General features: G+C 36.9%; 1 protein-coding gene across 1 annotated transcript; it reads right to left on the reverse strand.

Moving 5' to 3' along the window:
• Positions 1-1724: 1724 nt before the first annotated feature.
• LOC139727433 (xylulose kinase-like) lies at positions 1725-22550 on the reverse strand. The gene is made up of 15 exons (XM_071638429.1): positions 22406-22550; positions 19864-19946; positions 19227-19377; positions 18747-18833; positions 17557-17685; positions 13898-13963; positions 12652-12724; positions 11893-12011; positions 9904-9985; positions 7719-7875; positions 6860-6975; positions 6108-6278; positions 5286-5432; positions 4971-5062; positions 1725-4027 (listed from the first exon to the last, which is right to left on the reverse strand). The coding sequence occupies exons 1-15, from the start codon at positions 22460-22462 to the stop codon at positions 3971-3973; spliced, it is 1587 nt and encodes a 528-aa protein (XP_071494530.1). The 5' UTR covers positions 22463-22550; the 3' UTR covers positions 1725-3970.
• Between the last annotated feature and the right edge of the window lie 790 nt (positions 22551-23340).

Genomic DNA, 23340 nt, shown 5'->3' on the forward strand with positions numbered 1-23340 from the left:
TTTTTCTTGAGTTATTGCAAAGAAAGTTGCAGAAAGAAAGAAATATCTCCCTACATCGAAGCTAACCTTCAATTTCAACCAAGTTTTTTGATGTGATCTTGGCATCCAGTAATAAAATAGATGGCATAAGGCGATAGCCCAAAATGTCAGCTACAACATATTAAAATCTTTGAGAAATTCACCGAAGGATAAGTGAGCTAGTGCTCGATAAAGACAGTCATGTCAGTTTTCATATCTAGAAAAATTCCCTCCCATAGAGATAGCACGTCATTACGAAGACACAGGTAGCAGTACATATGACCTTTGACCCCACTTTGCACAGCCAAGATGGCATCTGAGCAAAAAGTGGTTATTTTGTGAAATGATTCTTGTAACTTGATCTTTGCACGTGCAAAATATGGGAAAGATAGGACAGGTATTCACTAAGATACAGGATGAAACATTTATGACCTTTGACCCTAATTCACATACCCAAGATGGTGTCCGATCAAGTACATGTAGTTGTTAATTTATGAAATAATGTACGTGACATGAACTAAACATGTGCAAAATATGGGGGTGATAGGGCCTGTTTTTCTTGAGTTATTGCAAAGAAAGTTGCAGAAAGAAAGAAATATCTCAATACATCAAAGATAAGCTTTAATTTCAACCAAGTTTTTTAACGTGATCACAACATTGTATGAAAAAACAAAGGCACACATACGATAGCGCAAAGTTTCAGCTACAACAAATTAAAATCTGGGAGAAATTTACCGAAGGGTAAGTGAGCAAGTGCTCGATAAAGACAATCATGTCAATTTTCACATCTAAGAAAAATCCCTCCCATAGAGATAACACGTCATAACGAAGATACAGAAAGAAGTACATATGACCACTGACCCCACTTTGCACAGACAAGATGGCATCTGAGCAAAAAGTGGTTATTTTGTGAAATGATTCTTGAAACGTGGTCTTTGTGTGTGCAAAATATGGGAAAGACAGAACATGTATTCACTAAGATACAGGATGAAACATTTATGACCTTTGACCCTAATTTACATACCCAAGATGGTGTCCGATTAAATAGTTGTTATTTTATGAAATAATGTACGTGACATGAACTAAACATTTGCAAAATATGGGGGTGAGAGGTTCTGTTTTTCTTGAGTTATTGCAAAGAAAGTTGCAGAAAGAAAGAAATATCCCAATACATCGAAGATAAGCTTTAATTTCAACCAAATTTTTTGTAGTGATCGCGACATCGTATGAAAAAACAAAGGGCACATTCAAAAAAGCCGAATGTCTCAGCTACAACATACTAAAATCTGGGAGAACTTCACCGAAGGGTAAGTGAGCTAGTGCTCGATAAAGATAGTCATGTCAATTTTCATTTCCAGAAAAACTGCACTCCTATAGAGATAAAACGTAAACTGTTCAAATTTGACAGGATTACATTCAATCCATTTTTACAAGGTGATGCTGTCATCAAATTAAAATATTGTTATCACAATTATGAAAGAGCATTTAAGAAGCTACAACATACTGAAATCTGGGGGAAAATCGGCAAAGGATAAGTGAGATATGCTCGAGTGAACTTGAAATTTGATGACATCATTTTACAAATTTAGTTTTTTTATTTCATTGTGAAATTTGATACCTTTTAATCATTTTGCCAGCATCGGCTACCAATGAAATGACATGTAAAACTCATCAGCTTTCAGGATATGTAAAGAAAATGGGGGGTCATCGTCAATCCTGACGAGTAAAATCGGATTTAAAATTGGCGGTTTTTTGGCATAGTTGCACTGTATATCGCCATTGACGCGCACGCGGAATTTCAACTTTGACGGGCCCGTATGACGTCATATTGAGTCGGATTGATTTGAAACTTGGCATAAATATTCCTAGACATTTCAGACATCCGATCCAGGTGAAAAAACGGCAAATTTCTATTGCATATGAGCTGTGTGTGCGTATATGTGCGCGCGTGTACGCGTCCGTCCAATTTTTTCAATTTTTCAAAAATTGCTCCAAATGGTCTGAAACGTGTGCAAAAAAATTTTGAGCTCGATTGAAGCATGTAAATATTTTAACACGCGCGTACATGCACGTTTTAATTGTAGAGATGAATTTTGAGAATATGAGTAGAATGAACTTAACTTGAAACATATGTGACGTAAATTTCATTGAAAAATTCCATTCCATTAATGAGATATGAGTGAAAATGTGTTTTCATATAATGACGTCATAGTGACGTCATGGTCGACTGATCACTACAATTTTATTTGATCTGTCGTATTTGGGACATGATACATACATGGCATAAGTTTGACATTGATAGGCAAAGGACTTTCTGAACTAACCTCTGCACAACTTTTGAGGAGAAAGAAATAAAGAAGACTAAAGAAAGAATCCGTACAGAAACAAAAGGTGATCCAAGAGGATACTCGGATCACCTAAAAATTATTGTTTTCATGTTTGGAGATTCCCCAGAAATGAGAAAGTTGTAAGTAAACCTGACCTTTGCTCAGGTTGGTCAATTTTCTTTCTCTTTCAGCACATGATTACATTTAAGTGTCTGAATGTTCCGAGGCTCAAATGAAGATTACAATCACAATTCATAATGGAGATTACAAGTGATTTTTCTATCGTTTGAAAGAGCTCTTAGTTGCATAGTTTTTCTTTGACAATAAATGTACATGCATTAGAACATTTTTATCAAATGTTTGGAAATTGTGTCCATATTTTATACTTCAATGATGGGCTCTCTAAATATAGATATCAAAACATTTAAGGGTTTATCAGGTTTTTTTTTATCTGTTACTATGGAATTCATAACAAGGATCAATTTGTTTGTATACTATCAAATGCACATTAACAAATTATTCCAGTTGATAACTATAGTGATTCTAAAGGAGCTCATCAATGCCTGTGGTTACACAACCAGTAATAATCAGTGTATGGATACAGAAGATGAGAATACAATCTCATGAACCACTCTTAGTAAGAAGCACGATTTCTTGTTCTTCACTACTAAAAATCAATCTGGTGGATGTGAGGAATTCGTGCCAAAGTACGTGTATCAATATACTGTTTATTTCTTTCTTTTTTTTCTCAAAGAAAACGGAAGTAAAGGACCAATTTTATTATATTCAATTTCAAGGAGTTCAGTTAGCTTATTTGTAAGCCACTTTTCTACAGTCCCCCAGAATCTACACCAGTTCTGTGTTTGTTTGCTATACATCTATATATTTGTATATTTATGCATTTTCTATATGAATTACATATTTTTAGAAAAACCTACTCTAGCAGATCAATAACAGAGCTACCTGCATATGCTCCATATTTAAGTGAATGTATGCACTTATGACTTATTTAGTTCACATAGTCAAAGCCACTTGCATGGAATAAACCATTACAAAAGTTCCAAAAGGTATTCCCATTAAAAAAAGGAGATATTCGATCTTTGGGGGAATTGCATATTAAATAATGCATTTATACCCTGAAAGCTTGTAACATCAAGGTTAACCACAACCTTTACATGAACCAACCATCTTAAATGGTTCCTTTGAACACATTTATCATTCACTTAACCACTGCCATATTTCTTATCAATTTTCTTTTCTTAAGATATTTTGACACTCATCTTTCATAGTATATTTTTCCTTGTCGACACACTTTGTACATGAATACCTTTGCATGTGTGTTGATGAAATAAATCATCCATGTGTAAATGCATATACATATAAAATACAGTCAACCTCCCCTAAATATTGGACTTGGCCAAAGTCAAAAATTGGCTGAGTTGAAGAAAAAATTTTCCCTGAATATTCTATTGTGTACATTATAACTCACAGAAGTCAAAGGATTTTCTCCTGCCCCTTTGGATTTGACTTTACGAGGTTGACAGTACATGCAATAGTAAAAAAAGCCTTACACTACGCCACATTCTGCAAACAGTGAATGTACAAAGTTGGATGCTGCATGGCCTCTACTGTGATATTGTTGATTCTAGATGTTTATAACGTTCTAGCAACGCACTGTAGACCTGTAAGAATATGAAATAAATACATTTTGAGTCATAATCAAATATTCTTTTTATTTCACACCTGAATGACATGCTTGAAGAATGAATCATTTTTGTGATAAAAGTGTGGATGCTTTCCACTATAAAATAAGGGCTTGAACCAGTTGTCTATCAATTTCTTTTTTTTTTTTCATCTGCAGTAGTCATATTTGATATTTCCATTTTACATCAGTTTACAACTTGAATTCTATCAATTTTTTAAAAAGCAGATTTGCATGTTAACATGTTTAAATTTCACACATATTTATAGATTTGCAGTATTAGAAATAACCTCATTAAAAAAAAATGAAAAAAGAAATCAAACTTTACACATTGCACTCTTTTTTTTTTGGGGGGGGGGGGGGGGGGGGGGGTTGATTATTCTACGAATAATTACATTGATTGACATGAACTGTCTAAGACAATTAGGCTTATTGTACTAGCTCACAATAATACATCACTGTGCTTTGAAAGAAAAGTTGCAATTTTAAGTGACAATCATTCACTAGTTTGAATTATAAAATGGGCTTTAACAATCTCTGCAATCTGATTGGTCATTTATCATGCACTGATTTTTTGATCCACGCTGAATCATGCATCCGGTAAAATCCAAACACATGGCCAAAGCCTTGTATGGTATTGTGGACTGATGATGGGGGAAAAAGGTAATATTTCATGAATTTATGGGCCCATTTTATAAACCCAATGATGCACAGGCCTATTTCATGGATCAGTGAGAATCAAATGCTCTTGTCTAACTTAAGAAATGGCCTAAAACCCACTCACTGGGCTCATGGGTTTAAACAATATTCCAAAGTTAAACTCACTCATCCAATTTTCACTGATCTACTCCGTCATGTGCATCATTTGTACACTATTAAATGAGAATGTAGCAGTGGAACCTACTGCATTTAATGTTTTATACCTTGGGAGCTTCTCCCTGTGGTCTTGCTGCTAGTTTGTAGTCTGATGCAGCCCTCACAACATCCTGGAAGGATGCTTTGTCGCCAAGCCAGCCTGCAGTAAGATGAAGAGTGTGAAACAAGCAAGAAGATACATGTACAATGTAATACATAATACATGTATATAAACAGATAGATGGGTGTCATTGATCTGTCAAATATGTCGTTAGGGGAAGACTGTTTTTGTGAAAGAGGGGTGGAGTTTTAGATGAGGGATAGAACACTGAGCCGCTGCATGGATTGTACACAGAGATATTATATTCAGTTATTAACCTCACCATGCTTGGCTCTGTATGCACATCCTAAACAGGCAGAATTGGCAACATCCTGGACATAAACAGGAGCATTGAAGACATCAGAAAGGACCTGCAGGATAGCAGTATTGGCAGATGCTCCTCCAGTGACCAGAACTCGTGTGTCTCCATCTGGAATTAGAACAGATTTCCCGTGAGACTAGTGAGAGTTTTACTGAAATAACTTTCTCTCTTAAGTTATTTCATCTTAACAAAATTATAATTGAAAGATGTTTCAAGTAGTTAAAATCATAATGGAATCGCTGCACAAATGCAAGTTCATAGAAATAAGGTATTAAAGCCGGGAGACAACTGGTTTTGTGTTTTCCCACATATAAATGACATTGCAATAATCAATATACATAAACTTTACTTACTACTGCCTTAGTCTTGAAAACGGTGCAATAACACTGTTTCGTGCACTACTTCAACATGTGGATGAATGTATGATAGAGTATATTCTGCTACAATGTATGTCATGTGTTGAGACCAACACCAATAAGGCCAAGTCCTCTTTTCTGGCTGTGAAGCTTTTGGGCTGTTTGTTTGTTTGTTTTCCCATTAATTCCTGTTCAGTGGTGCTTGTCACCTTCATCACCTCATGAGAGATTGGCTCTGTGCTCCCCTCTCATCAGTGTTGTGCCAACCACTTTGGACTCTCAACATACTACATACATGCTCATATGGAACCATGCTCAAAGTGATGTGATGGTACATGGATTTTGTTGCTGTTGTTGTTTTCCAGATATCATCAATACTTCACTATGAAATAATTGAAGTCATCAAAGCAGACACTTGAATACATACCAATATTATAACCTAACTGCTCAGCATGTAACCTCTTGGCCAGGCATTGACCTTCAATGACAGCCCTGACCTCTGTGGCTGGGTCAAATGTCACAACAGACTGGTTGTCTGCATTAAGGCGATGTTCTCCAACCGCTGATGGGGTGATCTCTTGAACATGGAAATAAATCCCTGCAAAACGTGAATACCAACAATGGCTATGGTTTTGACAATCTTCAGTGGTGAATCATAGACATTGTCTTTTTTTTCCTGGTACAACTTTCACTGTTAATACATGGCGTATACAGTATCGAATGATATCAAAACTACAATTTAAATCCTCCTTAAAATTTTACTATAAAGAACTAGAGTATGTGAAATATCTCCAAATACAACATCAATTCTCTCATCTGAAGAGAGGCTTTCCCAGGAAACCTATGGATTGTTGTTTGTGGTTTCCTTTCGGTTCTGGCTTTCAGGTAAAGAAATCTGACATCACACTCTACATATCGTTCACAGAGTACTATATTAAATTGCACAGATTTACAATGAATGAAATTATACAGCATCTTTACAAAAAATAACATCATCAAATAAGTTCTCCTCCATTCAAGAGTGTACAATTTTATCACTTGCAACCTCTCATATGACATTTCTTGCCGCCTTCGGTGCAAGATCATTCCCACTGCCTTCCTCTGAACTTTCTCCAATATATATTAATGTGTTTCCTGGCATGAACAAACCAAGCTAAAAGCTAACCAAACCATCCCTACCTATGTTGCCATTGTTGCCCAAAGGTGTGCTGAGGAGTTGCTGGTTGAATGTGTCCCAAGAGCCATTGCAGCAGGCATCTCGAATCTTTTCTCTTGTCAAAGAACCATTTTTGAAACTGCCAAGAAAAGCAAAAAGTCTGGTAAAACATGTTCTTTCATATTTCGTCATGTCTAAAGTGCAGTAAAGCAAACTACTCACGACATTTTTTTTTTTTTTTTTTAAATCAGGTCTTCGACTGGTTGCCAAACACTTCCCTTTATTTGAGTGCTTGTTAGTGGTACTTTTTTAATGTATTTGAAAACGGCAGCAAAATATTGATTACTACTCTTTTTCTGACCACAGGGATAAGCATAGGTACGACGGTCCAATTATTGCACCATTGCCTCTCATATACAGACTGCCACCATTGTCTGGGTCCACATTACATGAACTGAGGCTGATAACTATTGTGACATTTCCCAAAATTATGATAAAATCCTCCAAAGTCAAACATATTTTGATATCTCATATATAGAAAAAAATGCTCTGCAATGCTTGTCATAAAAAATGATATTCATCTTTGTTTCTCCAAGCACTCCACAAACAGCAATGACAAAGCATGTAGTTTTGAATGAAATCGGTTGATTTCATCATATTGACTGGCCATTCTAGACAATATTTCCCCATTTTTCCTCAAAATAGATACCATAATTGTATTCACATCCCCACATTTCTATGTAAAACAAAGAATATCGAGTGATCATGACATGTTTAAGTGAAACATTTTTTGAGCAATAAATTATGTCTTGTACAAATCCTTATTGATAATCATTTCAGGTTCAGAGATATCCATGGCTTTCAATACATGCTGACACTAACCAAAGCAGGGCCATGTAGGCATTATTATCTACAGGGTTGACAAAGATGTGGCCCTCTAAGGCAGGCTTGGGAGTGGTCAGCCACAAGAAGAGGGTGTCACTTGTCCCCAGGCTGACAGCTACATCACCTCCTTGCAGCCTCATACCAGCAAGAGATGCTATCCAAGAAAGAAATACAAAATGATGAGATATGCATTGTGCAATACACAGACATGCTCATACTGTATTAACACCCATAAAGAGACTCACTGCTGGTCTGAACAAATGCTTTACATAAATGTTAAGGTCTTTTCTGCCTTTGAAGCAGACTAGAATTATCACTCCATCAGCTTGATTATAGATGACATAGATGATATTAACAAAATAGGGAAACCAATATTGTCTTTGCATCTGCACATCACTGTCCAGATGATTTTGTCTCTATGATTCCTGTAATGTTAATGATGGTAGCGCTAATATTACTACTACAACTACTACTACTACTGATAATAATGATAACAATCTTATTGATGGTGATGGTGGTAATAACGATAATGGATACAACAGTACTGTTATATAGCCATTAATGCAATTATAATATTCTCATTATTATTACCAGTCTACCACTCATTGTCATCATTGTAATCATTATTATAAACATTTACAATAGTGGTTAACTCCTAAAATATGTGTTCCATAACCCATAGAAATGTCAGTGCACATCATACAAACAGTAATCATTTCATGACAATTTTTTTTTTTCTAAAATGTGTCCACTATCTGATGGAAGGGGGGATCAGTCTCCCTGCTGAAATGAATGTAAAAAAAAAAAAAAAAATGAATCTTTAGGCATTAAACTGATCACCAGTAATACCTAGCCGACACAAGTATGTAAATAGGTATGCAAGCATATATCAGGTTTCATGTATTAAAATAGGTCTATAGTACATGTGGACAATGTGTGATTACATTTTCACAAAACTGGCAAAATATTAAAATGACATGTTTCTCACAAATGTGTTGAATGTTCACCTTCCTTGACCTAGGTTTAATTGGATGAATAGGAGAGCATGTTTTGGGGGATTTAAGGACTTTAACTTGACTTTGACCCTTTCATAAGTTTATGCATCGAGTAATTTTCAAGGTATGGAGAAAAAGTGCAATTTCTGTATTGAATAGTAAATTGTTACCATTTTCATCTGGCCTTTGACCCTAAAATTCATGAGAGAATCACTGTCAGGCAGAACATGCATAAATATGTACCAGTACCAAGTTTCAAGATAACTTGAACCACTTCTGAGATATGGAGGAAGAAGTATGTTCAGCACTTCACTTGATCTTTGACCTTTGACCTTTTTGTGAAAAAAAAGAAGCTTCCCACAGAATCTCTATTTGGTTATACAAATGTACATGCTTACACCAAGTTTTAAAAAAAAATAATAATCCTGCTGGCATTGCATAAATAGGAGGGAAATAGTAAAATTTTGAAATATTGCCCTTGACCTTTGACCCCTGACCTTTGAACCCATGAACCCCAAATTCCCTAAATAATCACTGCCAGTCAGTACATGCAAACATACTATGTTCCATGAAGATACCATGAGCAAATTCCAAGATGAGGAGAAAAAAAGTGAAATTTTAGCATTTTTACTTGACTTTTTGACCTTTGACCTTTGACCTTATGACCCCAACTTTCACCAGAGAATCTTGATTGGGTAATACATGTATACACTAAGTTTCAAGAAAATATCTTCAGGCATTGCATAGATATGGGGGAAATAGTGAAATTTTAAGCATTGGACCTTGACCTTTTGACCTTGACCTTGAGCATGTGCACTCAAAAGTTGATAGGCACAACTTCATCCCCTAATACACATACATGCCAAGTTTCATTACGGTACCTCAAAAGGTTTTTTAGTTACGCTGTCCACAAAAGTCATTACGGATGGACGGAAGGACGGACGGAAGGACGGACAACCCGAAAACATAATGCCTCCGACACCACTTCGTGGCGGAGGCATGAAAATTTACAATTAACACTGTTTGTAGCAAAGGTGTAGTTAACCCATTCTGTCCTGAATTCTTGAATTCCTATAGACTTAATACACAGGCCACCAGGTTCCCGTACGGAACCGGTTAAGATATTGTAGTATACACTAAAAACCAGTCTTTGAAAAAAAAAAAAGTTGCTGCAGATTCAAACTGACCTGGGTTGTCTCCGGTAAAAGCAATCACTGCACAGTCAGGTGAAAAACCAAACCTGTCTACGAAGTAATTGGATATGCTACCCTAAGAAAGAAAATGAACAATAAAACAGTATGACATCTTAACTTAGTCAAAAGTATTTTTACCTTGTTTTGCCTTCAAAATTCACTGCACCTAGTTAGGACATCTCAAAAATTCTCACATCCATGACTAAAACAACTAACCCATCACTAAATTATTATACCCACTCCTATTATACACATACAGAAGGGAGGGTGTTTAGGGTGTTAAAACACCTTTTTTTTTCTCTTTTTTTGCAGAAGGGAGGGGTATACAATAATTGGCCTTTAGTGTGACTGCTTTTGTGTGTGTGTGTGTTTTTTTTTAGCGCTGTTGCTCTTCTTTTTTTAATTACACTGCATTGTGATACCATGGCTACAAACCCATTTATTTCCCATGCTCCCCAATGCCCCCCCCCCCCACACACACACATACTTTCTTTTGCTTGTAATGTGTGTTTCCCCTTAATGTTGAACATATACTGAGAAAAAATCCTGGGAACAGCCATGCATTTAGTCCTTATTCACAAGATCTTCATTGCTTGCTGCTTCTGGGGATGGCTCCTGCCTCATACATTGCCTCTATACCCAAAACTGAGCCAGCCTCCCTCCGCCCCCCCCCCCCCCCTTCGATAAAATCCTGGGTATACCTACACTGCAAAGAGTAATGTTAAAAGTCTGGACAACATTTAGCTGGGTGGCATCTTGACAGACTCATTGATTTTATCTTATCAATGAAATTTAGTCAGTTCATTTATGTCATAGATTATGAACCTGCAAAAGTTGTGGTGGATCTTCTTATATCAATCAGTGACTGGACAAATGAAGAAGCATTGTCAAACTAGATATATCGCTACGGCGACTGATATGCCTCCGCCATAATGCATGGTTCTCCTAATAGGTCTATAGTACAATGTCTTGACAATGTGTGATGACAGTTTCAAACAATTGGCAAAATATTAAAATGACAGGTTTGACACAAATGTGCTGAATTTTCACTTTTCTAGAACTAGGTTCAATTGGATGAATGATTAAAATGTCAGAGTGTAGGTATTTGGGAAACTGATGATTTTTACTTGACTTTTGACCCTTTTATAAGTTTATGCATTGAGTAATTTTTCAAGGTACCAGGTATTGAGAAAAAGTATAATTTCAGTATCAAATGGGAAAATAGCATTATCTAAACCTGGCCTTTGACCTTTGACCTCACAGTTCCAAAGAGAATCACTGTTAGGTTGAACATGCTAAATATGTAAGTTTCATGATGATACCTTGAGTTACTTTTGAGATATGGAGGAAAAAGTGCAATTCAGCATTTTCACCTGACCTTTGACCTTTTGACCTTTGGGCAAGAAACTTCCCACAGAATATATATTGGGTAATACATGTATACATCAAGTTAAAAAAAAAACCCCTTCATTCATTGCATAAATATAAGGAAAGTAGTGATATTTTGAGGAGTTGACCTTGACCTTTGACCCCCCTGACCTTTGACCCATGACCCCCAACTTCCCTAGATAATCACTGCCCATCGGTACAAGCATATAAACTAAGTTCCATGAAGATACCTTGAACCATTTGCGAGATATGGAGAAAAACATGAAATTTCAATTTTTTTTCACAAAATAACCTGTGACCTTTGACCTTTGACCCTGTGACCCTAAGATCCACACAAAGTATTATCCCCCAAGGATATACCCTCATACCAAGTTTGATGTAAAACCACAACACGGTTCTTGAGATATCGACAAAAACAAAACGGGACGGACGGACGTACGTACGGATGGACGGTCGGACGGACGGACGGACGGACGACCCGAAAACATAATGCCTCCGCCCACTTCGTTGCGGAGGCATAAAAACGTGCGCTTAATACACGTAGGAGGGATTAACACTTATTTTTGAATGAATTTGAATGTCAGTCAACCTCACCAGGTTTGTGAATGAAGGTACAGGTTGTCCTAGCTTATCTGCCAGGTTTGGCGCACATGCATCAAGGGCAGCCTGAGACCAGCTTTTGGAGCTGATGTCCAGCAGGTTCATCCCTGATCCTACAGGATGAACATAAGATTAGAATTTACTGTGTTGCAATGAATTAGCTGCACAGCAAGTTACCACATACCTAAATTCAAACATCAACACTGAAGGCTTTTGCTGATAAGTGACATCAGGCAGAATGGTAAGATAACTTGAACTTAAGACAGGCTTTCAAAGAGGTTACAGCATACACTGCTACTTCGTGTATCACAACTGCTGACACTTGTGCATTTTGTCATTACATGAAGAGTTTGTTCCCCAAAACCGACAAGTCCATTTTTAAAGATTTTGAAGTACGGTCTCTATCATAAAGTACAAAATAATACTTTTTAAATGATATATTGGTCACTACATATAAAGGTACATTTTTGAAGTTATGGTCAAAAGAAGCAAAAATTTTCTTATTATTCTCTTTATTTTACTTGACCTTTAATCGCAAATATCTCCATTTGGCAAATATGGACATATCGGTTTTTGCGAACAAACTCTTCACATATACCATCTGAAATATTACGTAATACATGTATCAACTTATTGAGTCATATAAGTGAATCCATGCAAATGGAAAGATATCGATACAATAACTTTTGAATTAGGAAAAAAACATGCAAACACTACACAAGGGTGAAGTGAATACATGGATAGCATACATACCATCACTATTATCAATGGCAGCATAATCACCAAGCAAAAGTGAGGCAACAAAACTGCTCACAAGCGAGATGCGCTAGGACAGAAATGAGGATTCAGTGACAAATAAGTTTCTAGCAGAATACAAAAAAAAAAAGACATTGCCACTCAAATTTGTAAAATTGTGACAAATATATTCTTACTACAGTGCACTCCTGTTACAACCAACATGGTTATAATGAAATAAAAATCGATGTCGCAAAATTATCCGCTTTTTTTTTTTTGTTTATTTGTTCAGTTATAGTGAAATTTCGATGTAACAAAAGAAAATTACCTGTCCCGAGGACTTCGTTATATCGGGAGTCTACTGTAGAAACATTATTGCACTATTATCATCATGCATCAGACATGTAATTCATGGTCCTGAAATTAATACCTGCAGTATCAAGTGTATCTCCTTGGGACATTTAGGGCTATATAAACACACTGACTTTTATTGAGTGTTGTACACTTGTACTACATACCTATTTGGAATGGTATTGAGCATCTGCAGCATGCCAAATGGCTTCAAGATTAAAATGCTGGAAATACAATGAGGTCATCAAGAAATATTGTGAATTATGGAATTATTGAATAAAACAGTGCCTGAGTTTATCAATTGATTTCTTGTAACACGTTTCAGTGCTACACAAATGCTTGTCATGCAACAGTTTTTGCAAAAGTGGCAGTTTGTTTGAGGCACATTCCAATGTCAAAACAATGCTGATGAAGACACACTAATTGAAGGCCGAAATGATGAAACAATGGGTGCGTTCGAGCGCTCAAGAGAGAACCAAAGCAAACCAAACCATAGTGAACTGTACCGTACTTCGCCAGATTTGGAGCGTTTGAGGACTCTGTGGAGAAAGCGTACCTCGTGAGAGGGTCACACATTTTGTAGCAACAGTTATTCACCTGGAACGCTCAAACTACTTACAGATGTCCCAAACAAAGAATATGAACTCTTTGCATTTTGATGTATGTGCATGTTATGCACATTCTTTGAATACAAACTTTTGGTATGCTTTTGGTACCCTTTTGGAGCACATCGGGAAGTAGTCCACTTTTGGCTTGGTTCTGTTCAGTTTGGTATGGTACAATTTAGGAGCGTTAGAGTGCTCCTCCAGCACGGGTTCGGTACGGTTCAGTTGGCTTTAGGAGAGTGCTCAAACACACCCATTTACATGTAACTAGAAAACACCAAATATGGCACTGACTACTAGTACCTCACCTCTGAATTCTCATAGTCGAGTGGCTGGGACTGGTAAATTTTTGCAATCTGATTACCCGTAAATCTCTGAAGTTGAAAACAGAGAGAGAGAGCTTTTACAAGAGATGCAGTTGTGTTAAACCTTCAAACATTTCACATGCTTGTAAGATTAAAGAGGTGTTTACAATTGCAAATAGAAGAAACCATACCAAATCTCAGCTGGTTCTATCACTTTCAAAAAAACCTAGCAGTTTAATACTCAGGAATTCTGGTGTGCTTTTGACAATAACAATCAAATCAACAGAGCTACGTGATTTTTTTCCCACTCTATATGACAATGTTAGCACAACTATTAATGCAACACTATGCAAACATTTGCCTAAATGATATTGCACATTTATACTTTACTTTATACTTGCATCAACACTTCCTTGATGACTTTACAACAAGGCAATCATTCTATGCTCTACAACTGTATATCTTCTAGCTTTGTAATGTTGTATGATTTAGTTGTACATTAGGTAATATTTTACAAATGCCAAGAATTGTGCAATAAAAGACTACATATGTATATGGGCAAGTCCAAGATAACGCGCACGTTACGTATGGGACATTCAGAGACTTTTATGACCTGAAAAATAGTGTTAATGGCCTTTGATCATATTGAACTTCATCATGGTGATTGATATCTAGGAGAAGTATAATCACGTAAAAAATTGAGAAAAATGACCTTGACAATTATATTCTAGAAGAGAAAATATGTGCCGTTACGTATGGGATCAGAAAACATTTGTTTTTTTGAACATTTTTTTCAACCTCAAAACTCTCTGAAAGTATATCATTCTACAACTTGTAACTCACTGTGATGAAAGTCACAACACTCAAGATTATCACAGGTAAGTTTCATGTCATTAGGCAAAAAGCTCTAATTACAGGTTCTAACTAGAAATGTCGCTACAGCGACTGGTTATACCCCCGCCAAACAACATTTCATAAGCTTTGGTCAAAAAACTGAGGAAGTAGTTAAATCCACAAGATCTTTCCTTGATCTTCTGCCATTAATATGCCGTTACCATGGCAACGTACTTTCGGGTACTGTCGAAAAATGCGTCTTGCACATCTACAACCAAAGGCACACATCTGTACCAAGTTTCATGGAAATTGGGCAAAAACTGAGGAAGTAGTTTGCAACACAAAATTTTCCATCATTTTGGCTCATAATATGTGAGCTGTTACCATGGCAACATACTTTTTGTCACTGTCAAGAAATGTGTCATGCTGACCTATATCCTAAGACAAACATTCAATATGAATTCCATGAGAATTGGAAGAACACTGATGAAGCAGTTTTGCCATGAAGCATTTTGCCCTATATTTTACCAATAACATGCCGTTACCATGGCAACGCACTTTTTGCCACTGCGGAAATATGTGTCTTGCACATTAACATATTCAGATGAACATCTGTACCTAATTTCATAAAAATTGATCAAAAACTGTGGGAGGAGTTCGCGACGTAAGATTTGTACCCATTTTTGCCCATAATATGCTGTTACCATGGCAACGTACTTTTGGGTACTGTCAAAAAATACGTCTTGCACATCTACAACCCAAGGCACACATCTGTGCCAAGTTTTATGGGAATCGGTTGAAAACTGAGGAAGTAGTTTGCGACGCAAGATTTGCAACGGACCGACCGCCCGACCGCCCGACCGCCCGACCGCCCAACCGACCGCCCGACCGCCCGACCGTCCGCTGATTCCTATATACCCCCTTCAAACTTCGTTTGGCGGGGGTATAATTAAAGACAGACATGACGCGTTACGTATGGGACAGTTACGTATGGGACAGTTTGTCCCCCATTCATTTAGTGTGTGAAGAACCATGTTTATGGGTATTTTGCATAATTATTGAAGTAAAATCAGTTGAAACTACTCAAATACTGATCCAGATTGTCAAGGAAACAATATTTCCCAAATATTCACCATCATAATCATATTCAATCATATTTTTATATAGTTATGACCAACCTGGGTATGCATGCCCTTTGTCCCCCATTCGTTTAGTGTGTGGAGAACCATGTTTATGGGTATTTTGCAAAATAATTTTGCAAAATACCCATAAACAAATTTTTGCATTTTGAGGTGGAATCAGTTGAAATTACTCAAATACTGATCCAGACTGACAAGGGAACAATATTCTCCAGATATTTACCATCATAATCACATTTAATCATATTCTATATTTTTATGACCAGCCTTAGTATGTATGCCCTATTTTTATCAGGATAGTTACTACTGAAAAATTGAATAGTTTAAAGTGTTTACTTCCTATGATGAAGGGCAGTTTGCCATTCAGTTTCAATAAAAATCAACTTGACACAAGAAATATCAAGTTTAATAAATAAGCAATACCTGCTGCATGGAACCCCAGTGATCGAGTAGATACAATGTATATGATGTCTGTCTAGCAGTCAGGTCATTGATTCGAGTCACACCTCAGTATGTATACCCATGAATTTTGTTGTGGCTACTATTGAAAACTGAATAAGGAAATTTGTGTATCACTTGCAATAAATAAAAAATCATTTTACTTTATTTTTTTTTATATATATCACAACCATTTCAAATTGGAACTCCATACATAAACTTTGAATTCCTCTAGTCTTAAGATTGTATGCTCTTAAGTAATTCATATAATTGGTTTCCAATCATGTCATTAAATGTTGAAAACTGAATCCTCATTTCTACAAAAAACTATACCATCCCTTTAATGCTGATTTTTCATTGTGTATTTTGCCATTTTCCCCTCCCCCTTTCTGAAAATTGTTCAGTCAAGTTCATGTATTGTTTCAAGTGTCTATAACTCAAAAAGTAGCTACAATGTTGGGATGCTTTCTTCAGGATGATTGACCATTTGTGTACTGAGAGACCTTCCCAGCTAGCTACATGCATTCACATGCAATATGTATGAGGATGTCCCATACGTAACGCATTTGTCCCATACGTAACATTATTTCAATGCCTAATAAAAAATGTTTCTTTTACTTTTTTTTTTTTCCTCTGGTATTTAATTTCTCTAAACAATAAATTAGAACTTTCCAAAAGGGCATTAAAATAACCTTAGCAATTTCAGAAAAACCTAAAAAAATGACCTCATTTTGTTACGTATGGGACATCTCATGATAGGACATGAGCTAATTTGCATAATCATTTGCATAATCCCTAAATTTTCATACCAAGTTAAACTATGTGATGGTCTTCTTATGTCCACATATAAATCAAATATCATTTGCTTTCCTTTGAATTAATATGAATTTTTATAAATGTCCCATACGTAACGCTGTGTTTCACATTTATGCAAATGAAGCCATTGAAATTTGCATAAATTTACATAATATAATTTTTCCTCCATGGAATTCAAAACTTCAACTCATAAGCTTCAAAATGATACCAAACATGTCAATATTGAGTGAAGATGAAATTTTGCCTTCTGAGGGGACCTTATCTTGGACTTGCCCCGATTCCAAAGACATTGCTGGAATTTGCATTAAATTTAGTTTTTCAATTTGACAGTATTTTCAATTCGCATAAAAAATATTTTTTACCAGTAGAAAAGCACATGACTGCACAAATTCTTACACCTCAGTCATTGTATTCTCTAGCCCATATCATCAGTACCTCATATGCCCTGGACCCAGTAATGGTGGCTACATTCTGAGGGCCTCCAAGTTTTTCTTCAAGGTTCTTACACTGTGCACTGGTGCTGGAGTCCATCCAGATGGGAGAGTTGGTGACTGCGAAAGAATTCTGTGATATAGAAGCAGAAAGCACTAGCCATATAACCATGTTCCTTTATTCACATTTTCCTGCATGTTATTAGCATGTGATTACTGGAGCATGAAAAGGCTGACACGTTTTACTTTTAGATGGAAAGAGATTAAGCCAGGATGATGATTGACACTCTGCAAGACAACTACTTTGGTAAATGTGACTCGGAATGGTAGCATATTAATTATATTACAGACAGTGTTAGCTTCAGTATAAAAATGCAACATTATAATCATAGCACCTATATAGATACACATGAAGATCCTTGTCATTTGATTGGTTGTTTTATACTGATCATTTGTCCCATTTTACTATTATGTCATCATTCATGCAAGTGTGGCTCCATTTAGTGTGCAGTCTTGGATCCATGTGATTTGCTCCATTGCACGTATGCCGAGAGCCCGGCACACTACGTACAAAAAATGCTCATGTTTGCAGTGTGCATGCAATCAAGCATATTCAACAGACAGCACGCTAGCATATAGTGCTCAGTGAGCACTCTCTCTATCTCAGATCTCCCGCATTCTCTCTCATTTCTAAATTCATAATACATCAAATGACAAGGATCTATTTTTAGGTGCTACATAAAGCATAATAAATGTTTTTCATTGATGCAATGGACGAATTCAGTGAAAAATGAAATCATTGATTACGAGGCGCAGCCTCGAATGGATTGTTTCATCTTTCATCTCATGAAATATTGTCCATTACGCTCATAAACATTCATTATTTGTATACTATTGCCCTCAATCATATAATTTCAGTGATTGTCTTTAGGACATATTTTCCATATTAATTATTGAAATCACGCAGCAATTTTACTAAAAAATATTAATGATACTTACTGCAACCAACATGACACTCATGGACATTGGTCTGACTTTAGGGGCACTCTCTTGCAAGATACAGAGGCCAATGTTGTATTTTAAAAACAATATATATATATTCACCAGAAGCTACATGTAGTTCTTCAAACCGAACAAAGTGTCTCACAAATTTAGCAGTCACCATTGCACTTGTGACTGTGTTGATAGACATACCTGTAACTGCTCATGCAGAGTTTTGTCTGACTGTAGATTATTCAGGACAGACTGTGAGTGAAGTTTCCAATAAACACTCCCATGTTGCTGTGGAAGAGAAATGGAATATTATAATACAACACATGTATAATTATAAGAAAAGTTTGGCCAGAGATGCATCCCACCATAGGTCCCCAATCAGCCCGTAGCACCCCCCCCCCCCCCTTCAATTACATGTACGTTAGACATGTATACTGAACTGCATCTGTGAAGAATATCACTGCTATAGTATCCATCATAACATTAGTCTGGAGAAAGGCCACAATTATGTGCAAAGGGCAGAATGTAAAGAAGCAAGATTAGAGGTGTGACAAACTATACTTCAAATCCTCAAAACATGAGTTATCTGATTTGCAACCTACATGTAGCTGGCATAATACACTTATTATGATTTCACTGAATGTAGACAAAGCTGCATCTTTTTCATCAAGGATTACATACTTGGCCTGTTCCTGACAGAGCAGCCACCTTGCTGAAGTCCAGATTAACTGCCTTTAACCTGTCAAGAAGTGTGTCCATGGCTTTCACCCACATTATGGTTGGGGAGGTCACAGTGAGTTGGTCAGCCTGGATATGCACTCCACCCTCTGTTCTGTTATGACACATTCAGAGTCAATGTAAAAAAAATAAAAAGATTAAAAAAAAAAACCTCAGTAAACTGTACTAGCTGCTGTGAAGGTGGCTTATCAGCCAAATAGGCTCTAGATTTGAGTCATTTCAAAGCACAGGTAATAGCATTTTCATTGACAAATGATCCAAAAGACAACTACATAGTGCATATCGGGAAGTACCACTACTGCAGTGATGCTTCAAACTCTGTTACTGTAAATGTTTTCTCATGGTGCATATCAATGTCACTTTTAAATGTGTAGGGGCCTGTGTAAAGCCACACTAAATCCACAAAATTTCTAAATACTATCACATAACAAATGTACAAGTTCACAATACAAATGTGTACAAGTTCACAATACAAATGTACAAGTTCACAATGTTACCTCAAGGTTCTATAAGACTTGTATTTGTATTTTTCATTTTTTACAAAAACAAAATTTGTTGTGAATTTTTAAGATCTACTTACCGAAACTCAGGAAGATCATGGTCAAAACTGACACTTGTTTCTGCAACTACTTCTAGGGCATCATTGATTGCTATAGCTTTAGCCTATTTACAAAGAAGAGAAGATTAATTCTAGATGTATTTCAGCAGTAGACACTCCCGGGCAACACAACATGTATCATGGGTTACACTGACAGGACAAATTATCATATTAGTCCCTAGGCCTAACACACAACACATGCACTCACACAAACAAATTAATTTACGCATTTATACTAGTACATGTACTAATATTCAAGAAAACAGAGGCAATACAGTACTTAGCCTGACCAGACGCTGTTACTAAACTATACAGTACTCTAAGATGCTTGTTTTGTAACTGGTAAACCAATAGCTGGGTCTAGACTAACTGCGACAGCCGCCACATGCAGTGTGGCGGCTGCGCCGTGCTCCCACTCAGATCTTCATGTTGAACAAACGGGTGCCTTTGCGGCGCTATATTTCCTTAATTTTTCAACAGAAACTACTAGGAATACTTACATCCATGGGTCGATGAAACCTAAATGACTATCATCGGCGACTGTTTGATGCATTTCATTGCGTGTGATGCACAAAATGATGTCTTATAAGCAGCTTACCGATGTTCGCAGAATTCACAATCACTTGCACAAGCGCACAGAATACTTGAACTGTATTGCTAGCCTTTTGTCAAGGCCCTCTCGCTGTAACGGAAGAGCGAACGGACGAGCGAAGCTAGTCCATCCGAGCGCACAGCGCTACCCCACTCGGCTGGGCTCTCCACACCGTACAGCGAGAGGGCCTTGACAAAAGGCTACGTATTGCTACAGACGTAAATATTCATAAATGAATGATACACGCCAAAAAAATAAAATAACAACAACAACATGCTGCTGCATTTTTTTCTGTACCCTTAATACGCCAAAGAAATGTGTTCCAGTAATGCTGCTTTAATCGCTTACAAAATAATAATAATAATAATAATAATAATAATAATAATAATAATATATAATAATAATAATAATAATAATGTCTTGATCATGCACATCAATTAGGTCTTCACACTGAGTTCATGAATATTCATTTACAATGTTACTAGTACTATGTACATCGACGATGCGGCCGACGGGGGAAAAAAACAAGGAAAAAAGAAAAACAGGCGAAAATACTAGCAATAAAAGCATCAACATTAACTTGTCCTGTTAATACGATTATATAATCGAGACAACTATAAAAATTGCAGTATTGAACTACAGAATTGCAAACATTGAAAATGAACTGTTTGATGCATTATATCATTTCACCTTGTAATTTATGCACTGAGTAATTATGCATTATTCATATCCTTGAACTTCCCTACCGATGACGTCATTATTTACGCATGCGTAGATGCGTGCGAATGGATACACGTTCAAACTGGGGCAGGTCGCTTACTCCTAAAAAATGTGGAAAATTTTGCAGTTTCCAGATGAATTGGTGAGAAGAACCAAGCCAATGAAGTAATCTATACTTCAATTTTGATTGTTACTGTGTTCATTATCGAAATTTAGTTATTGTTTATTTGTGAAGTCGCCGCATGTGGCAATAGTGGAGCTCACACAAGCGAAACTGCGGGGAAGCCGCCAGGACCGCGCTTGGCGGCGCGGTCTCCGGGGCTAGGTCTAGACCATTCAGAAGTGCACACTATGATATTCAGCAAAGTCAAATGTCGAAAATTGACCTGAGTGGAAGGCGCCATTCTCACAGTTAAAGAAGCATACACATCACTAGTGAGAGCATTCCTTCTTGATATTTATTGGTATGAAACAAACATTAAATGTTCAGTGGCATTTTTAAACTTCATTTTGATTATAATCAAAGGATTGTTCACAAAAGATTTAAAGCCAGGAAATGCTTCAACAAGCACTGTATCAATATCATACAAAACATATAAAAGATATATAATATAATAACAAATAGAATGGACCACTCATCATAGCATATTTAAACAATTGTTTTAAACTTGTAAGTTGTAACGTTAGTGATTTATTAATTTGCATAAAATTTATTTGGTTGGGTAGCAGTACTAGCAACAATAAAAAAAGAAAAAAATCCAGTGTTTTGGGAGGCTTTCGTTCACCATTGGCATTGCAGTAGATATAGACCATCGGGCATATGAATAGCTACGCCTACAATAGGTCTAGATCTATATCATATGAAAAAAAAAAATACTTAATACATAGAAATAATAGGGATAGACTTCTTAGAACCAGGGTCACGTACACGTCGGCCCCCTTTACATTGGCTTTAATAAGATTTGGTGTTGGTCCTGAAACTATCAATAGATAGGGAAGTCGACGGGTTGCACCTTACTGCATAGAATTTGGATTGGAAGTGGTCATATGGCATGGCTGTGCTTGGAAATAAATCACACAATGAAACACGACACGTGTACGGAGGAAAACTGCAGAGCGATTGTGATTGTTTCAGCTAGTCTATAACTAGCTCTGTCCCCAGTCAGATAAAACGAGTAGAGTACCGTATTTTAGACTTGTAAATTAACTTACCGTTTGTGTGCTGAAATCGAAGCCAAGAAAGAGTTTATCAGACTTAGAGTTTGCCATTTTCACAGAAGAGATTTAAACTTTTTACTGTCCTGAAAATCTTAGTAATTCGTAGTTGCAGAAGAGATAAGAGGGAGCTCGAGGCCTGTACAAGGGGCCAACGCAGCACGGGTGAGAGCGCGAGTACGCGTTCCCAGGGTACTACTTCGGTACTCCACCCCTCTCGAGGTTGAGGTCAGTAACATGATTTTAATTGCTCGTATTTTTGCATTGCCAATTTACAACGTTGTTGCCTGTAAAGTGATCGAAGCAACGCGTTACTCCTTGGATCGAAGGGTAATGGGGGGGGGGGGGGGGGGGGGGGCTTTGCACGCTTTGCTGAAATTTCTGCCACCCGTGGGTCGTGCTTACCGTCACGGATAGGGGTAAGACTGCCCCTGAGACTCATGTCGATGTGTGAATGCGTAATTTGGGAATGAAATAAAATTAAATGCCATTTCTTTCTTTATCCCTCCTCCCTAATTCCCCTCCCCCACAGTACTCCTCTTTCCAGATAAATATTTTGTGAATTACGCTCACTATTTCATCATTTTCCCTTTATCTCTGCAATTCCGAATGGAGATTTGTGAAACTAATCATGTGCATATTTGGGGACAGCTAGAGGCATTGTTATGTAAATTTGATGTTGTCAGTTTTACTTCTTAGTTGGGAATTGTTTGAAGAAATTAAACAGTCTCGGAGGAGGGGTCGGGGAGCGGTTTTTTTTTTTTTAAGACGGCACAGATTGGGGCATGCCGCGTGTTAAACCTATGGGAAAAACGTTGGGTTAGGGTTTTTGGTTAGGGTTAGGGTTAGGGTTAGGGTTAGGGTTGGGGATAGGGTTAGGGTTAGGGTTTGATGGTTAGGGTTAGGATTAGGATTAGGGTTAGGTTTAGGGA

This window comes from Diadema antillarum, unplaced genomic scaffold (genome assembly GCF_040938485.1).
Source record: "Diadema antillarum isolate AM-2024a unplaced genomic scaffold, OU_Dant_1.0 scf00000001, whole genome shotgun sequence".
NCBI classification, from domain to species: Eukaryota; Metazoa; Echinodermata; class Echinoidea; order Diadematoida; family Diadematidae; genus Diadema; species Diadema antillarum.

What these genes read in the sequence shown, in the direction of transcription:
- LOC139727433 (XM_071638429.1), bottom strand. Translation starts at nt 22,462, where the DNA reads ATGGCAAACTCTAAGTCTGATAAACTCTTTCTTGGCTTCGATTTCAGC. An exon ending in CTGGGTCCAGGGCATATGAG is followed by an intron (nt 13,964 to 17,556) that starts GTACTGATGATA and finishes TTTCAACTTCAG; the next exon opens with AGATTTACGGGTAATCAGAT. An exon ending in CACAGGGAGAAGCTCCCAAG is followed by an intron (nt 4,028 to 4,970) that starts GTATAAAACATT and finishes ATATTCTTACAG; the next exon opens with GTCTACAGTGCGTTGCTAGA.